We start from the raw sequence: 12,500 nt of genomic DNA, 5'->3' as shown, positions 1-12,500 counted from the left end.
GGAGTCTGTATGTCGGATAGAAATGTGTGAGCATCATTTTGTGCAGGGACAGATGAGCAGACACTAGAGGTCTGTCTGTCCCCTCACAGTCTGGACCTCAGTCCACAAGACCACAGGTGGATCCGGATTCAGCGACAGAGACCAGGAAACAGGAAGTGATGAATGTCGTTCAACTTCCCTGAGTCCGCTAGAGTCCGGTCACTTCTTCTTCTGTGTGTCCTGATGGAGATTTTCAAAATAACTGTCATTAACAGATATAAGGTTACAGAACAGGGTTGTTTTCCCGGTGATTGACAGGTCGTCTGTCCGGTGATTGACAGGTGGCGGATCACGGGCCGACACGGTGGAGAAGGTAAACCTGAGCGTTTGGTTCAGAGGCTTCAGACCGCTGAGCTCTGAAAACACATCTGAGCCTCCAGAGAATCAACATTTAAACACATTTTTCATCTGCTATCAGAAACCATGCTCATGTGTTCTGGATGGGGCTCGTTCTCTATTGGTGGTGACTGTCTGGCTCCGCCCACACCGGCTCCGCCCCTCATCGATGACTATAGAGTAGCGCTGTGGAGCCAAAATGGCTGACGCTGGGAACCGGAACCCGGATCCTCCTACATGGTGAACGGGTTTCCATGTGGTTTTCTCACCTGAAGTGTTTCTGGATCCTCGTGTTTCACCGCTGGATGTTTTCCTGTTTCCTGTTTCCTGGTTCAGACAGGAAATAAAAGGTTTGACCGTCTGTTCTGCTGTTTCCTCTGAAAAAAAAGTCAAATAGTTTCCCATCATAGAAAACTGGTGAAAACATGACGAGCAGCGCCACCATGTGGCAAAGAGAAGTCATGACAGAGCAGAAACATTTAGTTTAGTATTCCCATCTGCTCAGTGTTATGTTGCTTATTATGTGGTAATACCCAGTGTTCAGTAACATTTAGTGTTCAGTAACATTTAGTGTTCAGTAACATTTAGTGTTCAGTAACATTCAGTGTTCAGTAACATTTAGTGTTCAGTAACATTCAGTGTTCAGTAACATTCAGTGTTCAGTAACATTCAGTGTTCTTTTTTTTGTAATTTATTTTTTATTGACATTCGACATCAAACAAACATTTCCACAAAGTAATATTCATTGTTCAGTAATATATTTAGTGTTTAGTAATATTCATTGTTCAGTAATATATTTAGTGTTTAGTAATATTCATTGTTCAGTAATATATTTAGTGTTCAGTAATATTCATTGTTCAGTAATATATTTAGTGTTTAGTAATATATGTAGTGTTCAGTAATATAGTGTTCAGTAATATATTTAATGTTCAGTAATATTCAGTGTTCAGTCTCCTGTCTGCCCTGTTGGGGCCGTGTGCACATGCTGCCTTCAGGTGCAGCTACGGAAATCTAAAAGCGCTGCGTTCACAGAGCCTTGGGCGGGAAAGAATTAAAAGCAACAGAAGCAGATTTTCAGCGTCTGTTGTTTTATTTTATCAAAACATTTAACCGCGACAGACTGAAGAGGAGGAATGTGACACAGAATGTATGTTTAATATGTTAAAAACAAAAGCACCTGAAGGCAGCAGGGCTCCCTGTGTGTGTGTGTGTGTGTGTGTGTGTGTGTGTGTGTGTGTGTGTGTGTGTGTGTGTGTGTGTGTGTGTGTGTGGTGCGTGGTGCCGTGTGCAGACCGCGTGTGGCGCAGAGGAGGGATAGAAAACAAACAGAGTCTGTTGTTGAGGTGAGTTTGAGCTCCAGCCGCTAATCTGCAGTTTTCTCCCCGCGGGGAGCTCGGCCCTCCGGCCTCAGGTGCCGCTCCGCCCCGGCGGGACGCACCTGCGACAGAAGCGCAACAAAATAAAATCTCCCGCTGTTTATTCCGCCGTGGAAGACATGCTAACTAGCTAGCATGCTAGCCGAGCATCTGACAGCGCGCCGTGGCCTGCCAGGCCCGCCGCTCGGTAGAAACAGTAGAAACCAAACGGAGTCGGTTCGGTTGTGATGTTTACTTTCCTCTGCGGGTTCGTTTCAGAGGAAACTGCTGTTTCCGTGTCAGATCCGCCCGTTAGCCGCAGGCCGCAGCCCGGGGGGGCGGTGCTGCACGGCGTGCCGCTGGCTAACATTAACCAACAGTAACTAACATTAGCCCCCGTGTTAGCCCACATCCAAAATTAGCCAACATGGACAAACGTGCGCGAGTGTTAGCCAGCTAGCTGGAGATGCTCCAGACTGCTGGACTTCTATAGAGACCCGGTCTAACTAAAGACAGTAGAAATCTGTTTAACTTTATAATAGAAACTCCTTTATGATCCGGACTCTTCAGACTGGAAACTGTTTTCAGGACAGAAAGGAAAAGCTCCTCCATCACATCTCAGACTGGGTGAACTGGGCCTTTACTCTGCTGGTGCTGCAGGTGAACTGGTGTTTTAACACCTAGCCAATATATTGATATTATATCGATATCGTGATATGAGACTAGATATCGTCTTTTGGATATTGTAATATGGTGATATGGTGATATGGCATAAGTGTGTTCTCCTGGTTTTAAAGGCTGCATCACAGTAAAGTGATGTCACTTCCTGAACTTACCAGACTGTTCTAGCTGTTCTATTATTTGTCTTTACCCACTTAGTCATTATATCCACATTAATGATGATTATTTATCAAAAATCTCATTGTGTAAATATCTTGTGAAAGCACCAATAGTCATCCCTACAATATTGTCGCAATATCGATATCGAGGTATTTGGTCAAAAATATCGTGATATTTGATTTTGTCCATATCGCCCAGCTCTGCTAGCCCAGTCAACTTTGGAGACTGGGATAGTTGAGCAATTTATTGCCCTCAGCGGGCCTGGGGACCGGCAACCTGGCAACAAACCGACAGGAAGGAGCCAGGTGGGGCCGGTGGTCGGTGTCGGTGTGAACGTGAGCGTGTTCAGTGTCGGTGTTGAGTTTTAAAGCGGCGCTCTGCTCCTCAGCGCCCCCCCCAGCCCTGCAGGAGCAACTACAGCAACATTTGTTTTGTCCCATAATGGAAACGGTTTGTTTTGAGCAGAAGTTAGCTTAGCTGCTAGTTAGCTTTGCTGCAGCTCGCTCTTCATCACTGCTGAACCTGTCTGAGGTTTTAGCGTTCTCTGCGTATTGATCCGCTATCGGAAACGCTCGGCACAAGTTTGTTTTTGAAGCTGTGGTCTGACATCAGCGGAGCGGATCTGGATCCAGTTCAGGACCTGAGTGTCTCAGCAGAGGTTTTCTGTCTCTGTCTCTGGTCTGGACAGCATCAGAGCGGATCTGGATCCAGTTCAGGACTTGAGTGTCTCAGCAGAGGTTTTCTGTCTCTGTCTCTGGTCTGGACAGCATCAGAGCGGATCTGGATCCACTTCAGGACCTGAGTGTCTCAGCAGAGGTTTTCTGTCTCTGTCTCTGGTCTGGACAGCATCAGAGTCCTGCAGCAGCTCTGCTCATGTGGTTTCTACTGGAGGATTCAGAGATTTGGGTCCGGTTCCCCGTCAGCTTCGTTCCAGACCGTTACAGAGCGTCCCGCTGCGGGAACGGATCCCGACGAACCGGCTCAGCTGTTTTTCAGCTCTGGATCCGGGTCTGGATCCGGGTCTGGATTCAGAAAGAACAAACTCTGCAGGAATCTGATGGAAGAATAAAGTGAAACCTACAGGCTGTGCGTCCGGGCCGCTCAGTGACATCACCGCTCAGTGACATCACCGCTCAGTGACATCACCGCTCAGTGACATCACCGCTCACTGACATCACCGCTCAGTGACATCACCAGCATGTGATGCAACATCAACGCTCCTAAATCACTTTTCTTTTCCTTGTTTTTATTCGTTTTCTTCCCCAGAGCATAACGGAGGATGGTCATGGAAAAAGTGAAAATTGTCCCTTTGAACTATTATCTGTAAAGACGATCCACATCCTGCTGTTCATCTGGACGGAGGAAAGTCCGGAGTGTGGGACAGCGGCTCAGAGGAAATACGGTTTAGTTGCATTTCTTTATTTGGGATATTGACCCAGCTGGATCTCAGTAAACTGACCAGAGATCAGACTCCACAGAGCACAAACTGTTTCTCTTTCTGAAAGAAGAAAAATAGAAAACACTCAGCCAGTTTTACTATTTCTAGATTAGTATGATGATGGTGATGAAGGTGATGGTGATGATGAAGGTGGTGATGGAGATGAAGGGGAGATGGAGGAAGAGGAGGAAGAGCTGGGGCAGGGTGTCAGGTGTCAGGGCTGCAGGAACAGTAGAAGCAGAGTAGAGATGAATTTTGGGAGACTTTCTGCGAATCAGATGGAGGGAGAAACTTGTGACATCATCGCCCCTTGCGCACAAGCTCCGCCTCCCGTCAGCTCTGACGGCTGCTCATTGGCCGATTACAGAATCTGTCTGCGGGAGACAGACGGTGTGATTCCTCCTGTCTGTCTGCTGCGGTGCGTTCAGGGCCCTGTCTGTCTGTCTGTCTGTCTGCCTGCTGCGGTGCGTTCAGGGCCCTGTCTGTCTGCCTGTCTGTCTGCCTGTCTGTCTGTCTGTCTGTCTGTCTGTCTGTCTGCCTGCTGCGGTGCGTTCAGGGCCCTGTCTGTCTGTCTGTCTGTCTGCCTGTCTGTCTGTCTGTCTGTCTGCCTGTCTGTCTGTCTGCTGCGGTGCATTCAGGCTGCGGTGCGTTCAGGGCCCTGTCTGTCTGCCTGTCTGTCTGCCTGTCTGTCTGTCTGTCTGTCTGTCTGCTGCGGTGCGTTCAGGGCCCTGTCTGTCTGTCTGTCTGTCTGTCTGTCTGCCTGTCTGCCTGTCTGTCTGTCTGTCTGTCTGCCTGTCTGTCTGCCTGTCTGCCTGTCTGTCTGTCTGTCTGTCTGCCTGTCTGCTGCGGTGCGTTCAGGGCCCTGTCTGTCTGCAAATATTTTGTGAATATCACAATAGTTTTTTTTTCCATGATATTGAATATTTTACAGACATGAGAGATAGGGCTGGGCAATATATAGATATTATATCGATATCGTGATATGAGACTAGATATCATCTTAGATTGTGGATATGGTGATATGGTGATATGGCATAAGTGTGTTCTCCTGGTTTTAAAGGCTGCATCACAGTAAAGTGATGTCACTTCCTGAACTTACCAGACTGTTCTAGCTGTTCTATTATCTGTCTTTACCCACTTAGTCATTATATCCACATTACTGATGATTATTTATCAAAAATCTCATTGTGTAAATATTTTGTGAAAGCACCAATAGTCATCCCTACAATACTGTCACAATATCGATATCGAGGTATTTGGTCAAAAATATTGTGATATTGATTTTGTCCATATGGCCCAGCTCTACTGAGAGACGTTGGACCAGCTGACACTGAGCTGAATGTAAAGTCATTAAATGTTTCCATATATCCTAACCAGCTGGCTCTGATAATATATCATTTAATATTTTATATTATTATATTATAATTCTGTATTGTTTTGGGACAGCTGAAAATAGATATTGGGCCGGTTTCTGTTTCTGTTCAGTATGAATCTGCAGCTTCACTTTTTAATGTTTTATAATTCAGCGTTCCTTATGAACAAATAGATATAAGATGGAAATAAATTAGATCATATGAAATAATATGAAAAGAGCATAATAAACATGAAGTTCACAGTTTGACACACACACACACACACACACACACACACACACACACACACACACACACACACAGTGTTTGAGCGGTATCTAACCTCCCTCTCTCTCTCTGCCTGTCTGTCTCTCTGCCTGTCTGTCTCTCTGCCTGTCTGTCTCTCTGCCTGTCTGTCTCTCTGCCTGTCTGTCTCTCCAGCCGTCGTCGTGGTGATGAGCAGTAACGAGTGTTTCGGCTGTGGCCGCACCGGCCACTGGATCAAGAACTGTCCTAACGCCGGCCGGGGGCGGGGCAAGGGGCGTGGCCGGGGGAAAGGTACACAGTCTGAACAGCTCCATGTGGTCTAAACAGCTCCATGTGGTCTAAACAGCTCCATGTGGTCTAAACAGCTCCATGTGGTCTAAACAGCTCCATGTGGTCTAAACAGCTCCATGTGGTCTAAACAGTTCCATGTGGTCTTAACAGTTCCATGTGGTCTAGTGGTGTAACGGACCGTAGTTGATCCGTGATCCGTACGGACTGATTTAAAAGCCGTCGCTTTGAGTGAAATCCTGTCAGCTGAGACTCCACTTCAGGAGTTTTCAGCAGTGGAACTGGGAAACTGGGAAAGTGGGAAACTGGGAAAGTGGGAAACTGGGAAAGTGGGAAACTGGGCTGCTTGTCTCCATGAAACCGATCAGAAGACTGAGATGTTTATTTCAGGTTGGGCAACATGTTGCCTTCCCTTCACACTCAGCTCCGTCTCTCTGCCTGTCTGTGGCAGAGCCTTCAGAGCTGATGGGCTGTCACTCGAGACGTGTGACCAATCAGAGAGCGCTGTGGGCGGGACGTTGAGCGACAGAGTGGAGACTACAGACAGAGACTACAGACAGAGACTACAGACAGAGACTACAGACAGAGACTACAGACAGAGAGGCCAAAGCAGCACATTTTGAAATTAATTCAATTCAATACTTTACTGCCATGTCGACACAGCTGATAGGAATCTTAAGAACAGACACAAAAACACTCACATAAATAAATAAAATATATAAAGTAAGAACAGCAGAAACAGTGATCACGTTTATACATTCAGACATAATATAATAAAGTCCTAAAGTGCTGCATCTGTTTTAAAGTGCTTGTTGCTTTGTGCTGCTGCTGCCTGCTTCTAAACTGCATTTAACTCAAACCTGAACTGATTTTATTTGCTGATCTGAAAAATGATCCGATCCGTGACTCAAAACCGTGAAACGATCTGAACCGCGAGTTTTGTGATCCGTTGCACCCCTAATGTGGTCTAAACAGTTCCATGTGGTCTAAACAGTTCCATGTGGTCTAAACAGTTCCATGTGGTCTAAACAGTTCCATGTGGTCTAAACAGTTCCATGTGGTCTAAACAGTTCCATGTGGTCTAAACAGTTCTGTGTGTGTGTGTGTGTGTGTGTGTGTGTGTGTGTGTGTGTGTGTGTGTTAGATCTGTTCTGTTATCGCTGTGGGGAGCCGGGACATGTCGCCAGGGACTGTGAGAGGACTGAGGACGGTGAGCACACACACACACACACACACACACACACACACACACACACACACACACACTGACACACACACACACACACACACACACACACACACACACACACTGTTGTTATGAAACAAACATTGATAGAAATATTTATTTTATTTAAAAATGCTGTGCCCCCCCCAGCCTGTTATAACTGTGGCAGAGGAGGCCATATCTCCAGAGAGTGTAAGGAGCCGAAGAAGGAGCGGGAGCAGGTGTGCTACACCTGTGGGAAGGCGGGGCATGTGGCGCGGGACTGCGACCACGCCAACGAGCAGAAGTGCTACTCCTGCGGCGGCTTCGGGCACATCCAGAAGGGCTGTGAGAAGGTCAAGTGCTACAGGTAAACCACTAGTCAGCAAGTCACTAACTAGCCAGCAGGTAAACCACTAGTCAACAAGTCACTAACTAGCCAGCAGGTAAACCACTAGTCAACAAGTCACTAACTAGCCAGCAAGTCACTAACTAGCCAGCAAGTCACTAACTAGTCAGCAAGTCACTAACTAGTCAGCAGGTAAACCACTAGTCAGCAAGTCACTAACTAGCCAGCAGGTAAACCACTAGTCAGCAGGTAAACCACTAGTCAGCAAGTCACTAACTAGCCAGCAAGTCACTAACTAGTCAGCAAGTCACTAACTAGTCAGCAGGTAAACCACTAGTCAGCAAGTCACTAACTAGTCAGCAAGTCACTAACTAGCCAGCAGGTAAACCACTAGTCAGCAGGTAAACCACTAGTCAGCAGGTAAACCACTAGTCAGCAAGTCACTAACTAGTCAGCAAGTCACTAACTAGTCAGCAGGTAAACCACTAGTCAGCAAGTCACTAACTAGTCAGCAAGTCACTAACTAGCCAGCAAGTCACTAACTAGCCAGCAGGTAAACCACTAGCCAGCAAGTCACTAACTAGCCAGCAGGTAAACCACTAGTCAACCCTTTAACAGGTAAACAACTAACTAATTAACTGTTAATTATAATTATAATAATAATGAATAGGATAACCTCTTAGTCAGACTCGTTAACTGGTAATTAACTAATTAATTAATAATAAATAAATAAATAATTATTTCTCTCCTCAGGTGTGGTTAACACCCAGTCTACCTGTCTGTCTCTCCTCAGGTGTGGTTAATACCCAGTCTACCTGTCTGTCTCTCCTCAGGTGTGGTGAGATCGGCCATGTTGCGGTTCACTGTGGTAAGGGTGCTGAAGTGAACTGCTACAACTGTGGGAAGTCCGGCCACCTGGCCAAGGAGTGCAGCATCGAGGCCACGGCCTAGCCACGCCCCCCCCCCCCCCCCCCGCCCCCCCCCCCCGCTCTCGTTCATCGTCTTTTCTTTCTCTTTATTTTTCATTTTCTCTGATCCTCCTTCATCATTGGTCCGGAGGCCTGTCAGTCAGCCTCGGCCCGGCCGGTCAGAGGGTCGGAGGAGGAAGAGGGGCGGACACTAAAAAAAAAAACAGAAATCCACTTTCTTCTGCATTTATAAAACAAAACCAGAATTTGTGTTTTTAGTTTGGTAGCGGTGTCATGATGTATAAAGCTTTGTTTAAGAATCCTTTCTGCCCGGCCGATTGGCTGAGAGAGTAGAGTGATATAACGTTAAGCCCCTCCCATCGGCCCTAAAAGGGGCGGGGTCACAGGGGAGGGGAATAAAGTAAGCGATGGAAGTTTCTATCTTCCAATACGGTGATTAACTTTATTTTTGCTTTTTTTTTTTCTGGACAAAACCGAGTTTGTCTGAGAGAAACACGATTGGCCGCCTCCAGACTAGCAACAGCCAATCACCTCGAAGGACGGCCGCTTCGTTACCGCGCTCGGAACGAACGCGCCGAGACGAGCCGATGGCAGCAGATGACAAATGGAACATTGATAATAATTCATATTTTAAAGGTGCGTTTTGTTTTTGGACAGTTCAGCTGACGGTTCAGAAGCTAAAGTGAGACAGAGCACGGAGCGACGGCCGAGACACGAAAAGACAAAAAAACTAAAACAAAAAACAATTTTAAGTTTGGAGAAAGGAGAATGTTTTCACAAAAAAAAATCAAAATGTTATTTTTGTACAATATATCACTTAGAACTACTGTAAAAATATCATTTGCTTGTACTCAGTGTTGGAGTCGGAGGCGAGGCTGTAAGTTTAACCTGAAATAAACCTGGAGGAGGAAGACGGACGGACGCTCCCCGCCTGCTGTCGTTCTTTACTGAGGCATGATGGGGGATGATGATGATGATGATGATGATGATGATGATGATGATGATGATGACAGACAGACCCAGCAGTCTGCTGGAGTTTGGCTGAAATCAAGTTTGTAGTAAAACTAAAACTCGGTGTTAAGTCAAATAAAATGTATTTAGTTTCCATCGTGTTCATGTGCAGATAAAACTAACGCTAACTTCCTGTTCAGCTCCCATGAGCCTCTGCTGCTCCGCGGCCTGTTCAGCTGATCTGAAGTCAGATTCTGTTGAGAAACTAAAAGTAAATTAAATACATTTTTAAAAGGATTTATGATTTGGTTTTTTTTACACAAATACAGAATAGCTGTTATAAACCTCTGTCATTATACTTTTACAAATACTGAATCTAGAACTGAAACTACACAAAAACTAAAGTAAAACGACCAAACACTGAATACAACTAGACAGACAGACAGGCAGACAGACAGGCAGACAGACAGGTGTTCAGGTCCTGGCTCTACAGGTGAAACACTTCACTGTCACTTCAGGATCTTCAGTCTGGAAACAGCAGGACAGTCAGACTCCATCCAGACCAGGTCCGTCTCCACGAAGCCTCCTGGGACTAGGACTCGGTCTAGTGATGAAATTCTGAGAAAACTCTGAGTGACGACGTTTTCTAAGAATTTCCCCTTAAAACTAAGACTGAATCCAGAGGTGGAAAGTAACTACGTACATTTACTCAAGTACTGTACTTAAGTACAATTTTGAGGTACTTGTACTTTACTTGAGTATTTCCATTTTATACTACTTTGTACTTATACTCCACTACATTTTAGAGGGAAATATTGTACTTTTTACTCCATTACATTTATTTCACAGCTATAGTTACTAGTTACTTTTCAGATCAATATTTTATATTTAAAACATTTGATCATCTGTATAAAATAACTATAAAATAGCATTGTTATAGATTAGACTACCCAAAAGTAAAGCTAAATTGTTAAGATTAGCTTCATGTTGACAACTTTAAAATGCTGCTTACATGTACATGTATGTCAATAAATCAGTATTAATATTCCAATAATTTATGAAAAATATAACTCTCTAAATGGGGACAGTTTGCATAATGATTACGTTTACTTTGATACTCTAAGTACATTTTGCTGCCAATACTTATGTACTTTTACTTCAGTAAGATTTTGAATGCAGGACTTTTACTTGTAATGGAGTATCTTTACATTGTTGTATTGATACTTTTACTGCAGTAAAACATCTCAGTCCTTCTTCCACCTCATTAAATCCTAGTAAAGATAAAAGCTGTTCACAAAGCATCTTTCTCTTCAGAGAAATGCTCAGATGAAAACTTCAGAGCAGAGAGGAGGACTGAGGAGTTTCTTCAGGAGAGGAAAAGGCTGAAAGACACAGAAAAGACGTTTTAATGCTATTATTATTATTATTATGAAAGTTATCACAATGTTAAGATATTTTGCACCGGGTCTCATCATCTGGTCCGTGTGAAGATCATCGGCCGCTAGATGGAGACAGACGGACTGACGCTCCGCCTGGTCTACTTCCTGGAGTCTCAACTTTCACCTTTGACCTCAGCCGGTGAACTACTTCCTGTTTGTGTTAGCGCGTGCAGTTTGTTGTGCTGAAACTAAACTTTCCGTCCGGTTTTACCGTCAAACAGCGAGAAGCAGAAAGCGGCAGACATGGTGAGAAACACCGAGCGAGACGAGCCGACGGTTTGATATGAAGGAACGAGCCGGTTAGCTAACAGTCTGTAAGCTAACCTGTTAGCTAGCCGGCTAGCTTCTGTTGGCGGTTTCTGTCTGTTCAGAGACAGCTAACGTTAGCTAAACAGTGAATATTATCTGTAGATGAACGTTAAACTGTGATATTACTGTGTAACACCACACTGAGGTCTGCCGCCATCTTGACACTGGTCGATTTTAACATCGAGGAGCTCGATGGAAATAATCAGACAGCACGATAGTCCGGCAACTTTTTTCTTTCTGGCAACTTCTGTGACTCCTGTTTTCAAAATGTCCAATAAAACCAAACTGAACGAACATGTCGGTCTGGTCCCGGTCCCCCTGGTTTCTGCTGTGGTTCTGCTGGAACCAGACATCAGAACACCAAGCAGAACCTCATCCAACAAAACCTCAACTTCTACCTGCTTCTGTTTCTCCACCGAAACACCCCGCGGTGCCACAGAGCGGCCGAAGTGTAAAAGATGAGATTTTAATGAGATAAAGTTCTGCTTGGTGGAACAAATCTGTGCCGAACTTTACAGAACACCCTAATGATCCGTTACAGGTCTTCAGTCTGGTTCCACCAGGTCCAGACCTTGGTCCAGACCGGTTCTGGTGTTAAAGTGACAGGTTTCTGAACGGAGTCTGGTGTGAATGCAAAGTCGTAACGAGCTGTGAACAGTAAGCTGTCTGGTTAGCTGGTAACTAATGTTTGTCACTGTGTGTTTTCACCAGGCCCGAAATGCAGAGAAGGCCATGTAAGTACTGTGTGTGTGTGTGTGTGTGTGTGTGTGTGTGTGTGTGTGTACAGTGTCTCCCATACAGTGTTAATCTTCTGGTAAATTTGTGTTTTGGCTCTGAAACAGTTAAGATTTAAAGCTGACAGCATGTTAGTGAACTACAATGACCAGAATGCATTCATCAGTTCTGTTGTGTTCTACTGTGTTCTGTTGTGTTCTGTTGTGTTCTGTGTGTTCTGTGTGTTCTGTGTGTTCTGTGTGTTCTGTGTGTTCTATGTGTTCTGTTGTGTTCACCTGTGTTCTGTGTGTTCTGTGTGTTCTGTGTGTTCTGTGTGTTCTATGTGTTCTATGTGTTCTATGTGTTCTGTGTGTTCTATGTGTTCTGTGTGTTCTATGTATTCTGTGTGTTCTATGTGTTCTATGTGTTCTGTGTGTTCTGTGTGTTCTGTGTGTTCTATGTATTCTGTGTGTTCTATGTGTTCTATGTGTTCTGTGTGTTCTGTGTGTTCTGTGTGTTCTATGTATTCTGTGTGTTCTATGTGTTCTATGTGTTCTGTGTGTTCTGTGTGTTCCAGGACGGCTCTGGCTCGGTTCAGACAGGCCCAGCTGGAGGAAGGCAAAGTGAAGGTCAGATTCTACTCTGTTCTGCTGCTCATGGCAACAACTGACAAAATCCCACAGTACTGTT

General features: G+C 45.0%; 2 protein-coding genes across 4 annotated transcripts in view; both read left to right on the top strand.

Annotated features, from left to right (window-relative positions):
* Positions 1-1,654: 1,654 nt before the first annotated feature.
* On the top strand, positions 1,655-9,322 carry cnbpb (CCHC-type zinc finger, nucleic acid binding protein b). 3 transcript variants are annotated; one of them, XM_071512296.1, is made up of 6 exons: positions 1,690-1,718; positions 3,837-3,972; positions 5,802-5,918; positions 7,060-7,125; positions 7,291-7,489; positions 8,302-9,322. In XM_071512296.1, exons 3-6 carry the CDS (start codon positions 5,816-5,818, stop codon positions 8,417-8,419), a joined length of 486 nt encoding a protein of 161 aa, XP_071368397.1. In that variant the 5' UTR covers positions 1,690-1,718; positions 3,837-3,972; positions 5,802-5,815; the 3' UTR covers positions 8,420-9,322. The 3 variants fall into 3 exon arrangements, with proteins under 3 accessions (XP_071368395.1, XP_071368397.1, XP_071368396.1); XM_071512294.1 differs by lacking the exon at positions 3,837-3,972 and having other exon boundaries at positions 1,655-1,718; XM_071512295.1 differs by lacking the exons at positions 1,690-1,718; positions 3,837-3,972 and adding an exon at positions 2,141-2,390.
* Positions 9,323-10,920: 1,598 nt separating this feature from the next.
* The window catches only part of isy1 (ISY1 splicing factor homolog), a 12,160-nt gene continuing 10,580 nt past the window's right edge, over positions 10,921-12,500 (top strand). Inside the window, exons 1-3 of the mRNA XM_071512298.1 lie at positions 10,921-11,033; positions 11,808-11,830; positions 12,388-12,439. Coding sequence (XP_071368399.1) covers positions 11,031-11,033; positions 11,808-11,830; positions 12,388-12,439 — 78 coding nt within the window. The 5' untranslated portion in view covers positions 10,921-11,030. The remainder of the gene's footprint in view (positions 11,034-11,807; positions 11,831-12,387; positions 12,440-12,500) is intronic.

This window comes from Centroberyx affinis, unplaced genomic scaffold, assembly GCF_046629955.1.
Source record: "Centroberyx affinis isolate AG114_WGS23_722 - 3 ecotype Tasmania unplaced genomic scaffold, CSIRO-AGI_Caff_v1 ptg006218l_1, whole genome shotgun sequence".
In the NCBI taxonomy this organism is placed as follows: domain Eukaryota; kingdom Metazoa; phylum Chordata; class Actinopteri; order Beryciformes; family Berycidae; genus Centroberyx; species Centroberyx affinis.
The sequence above is the reverse complement of the archived record's forward strand: the minus strand, read 5'-3'. Positions and strand labels throughout refer to the sequence as shown.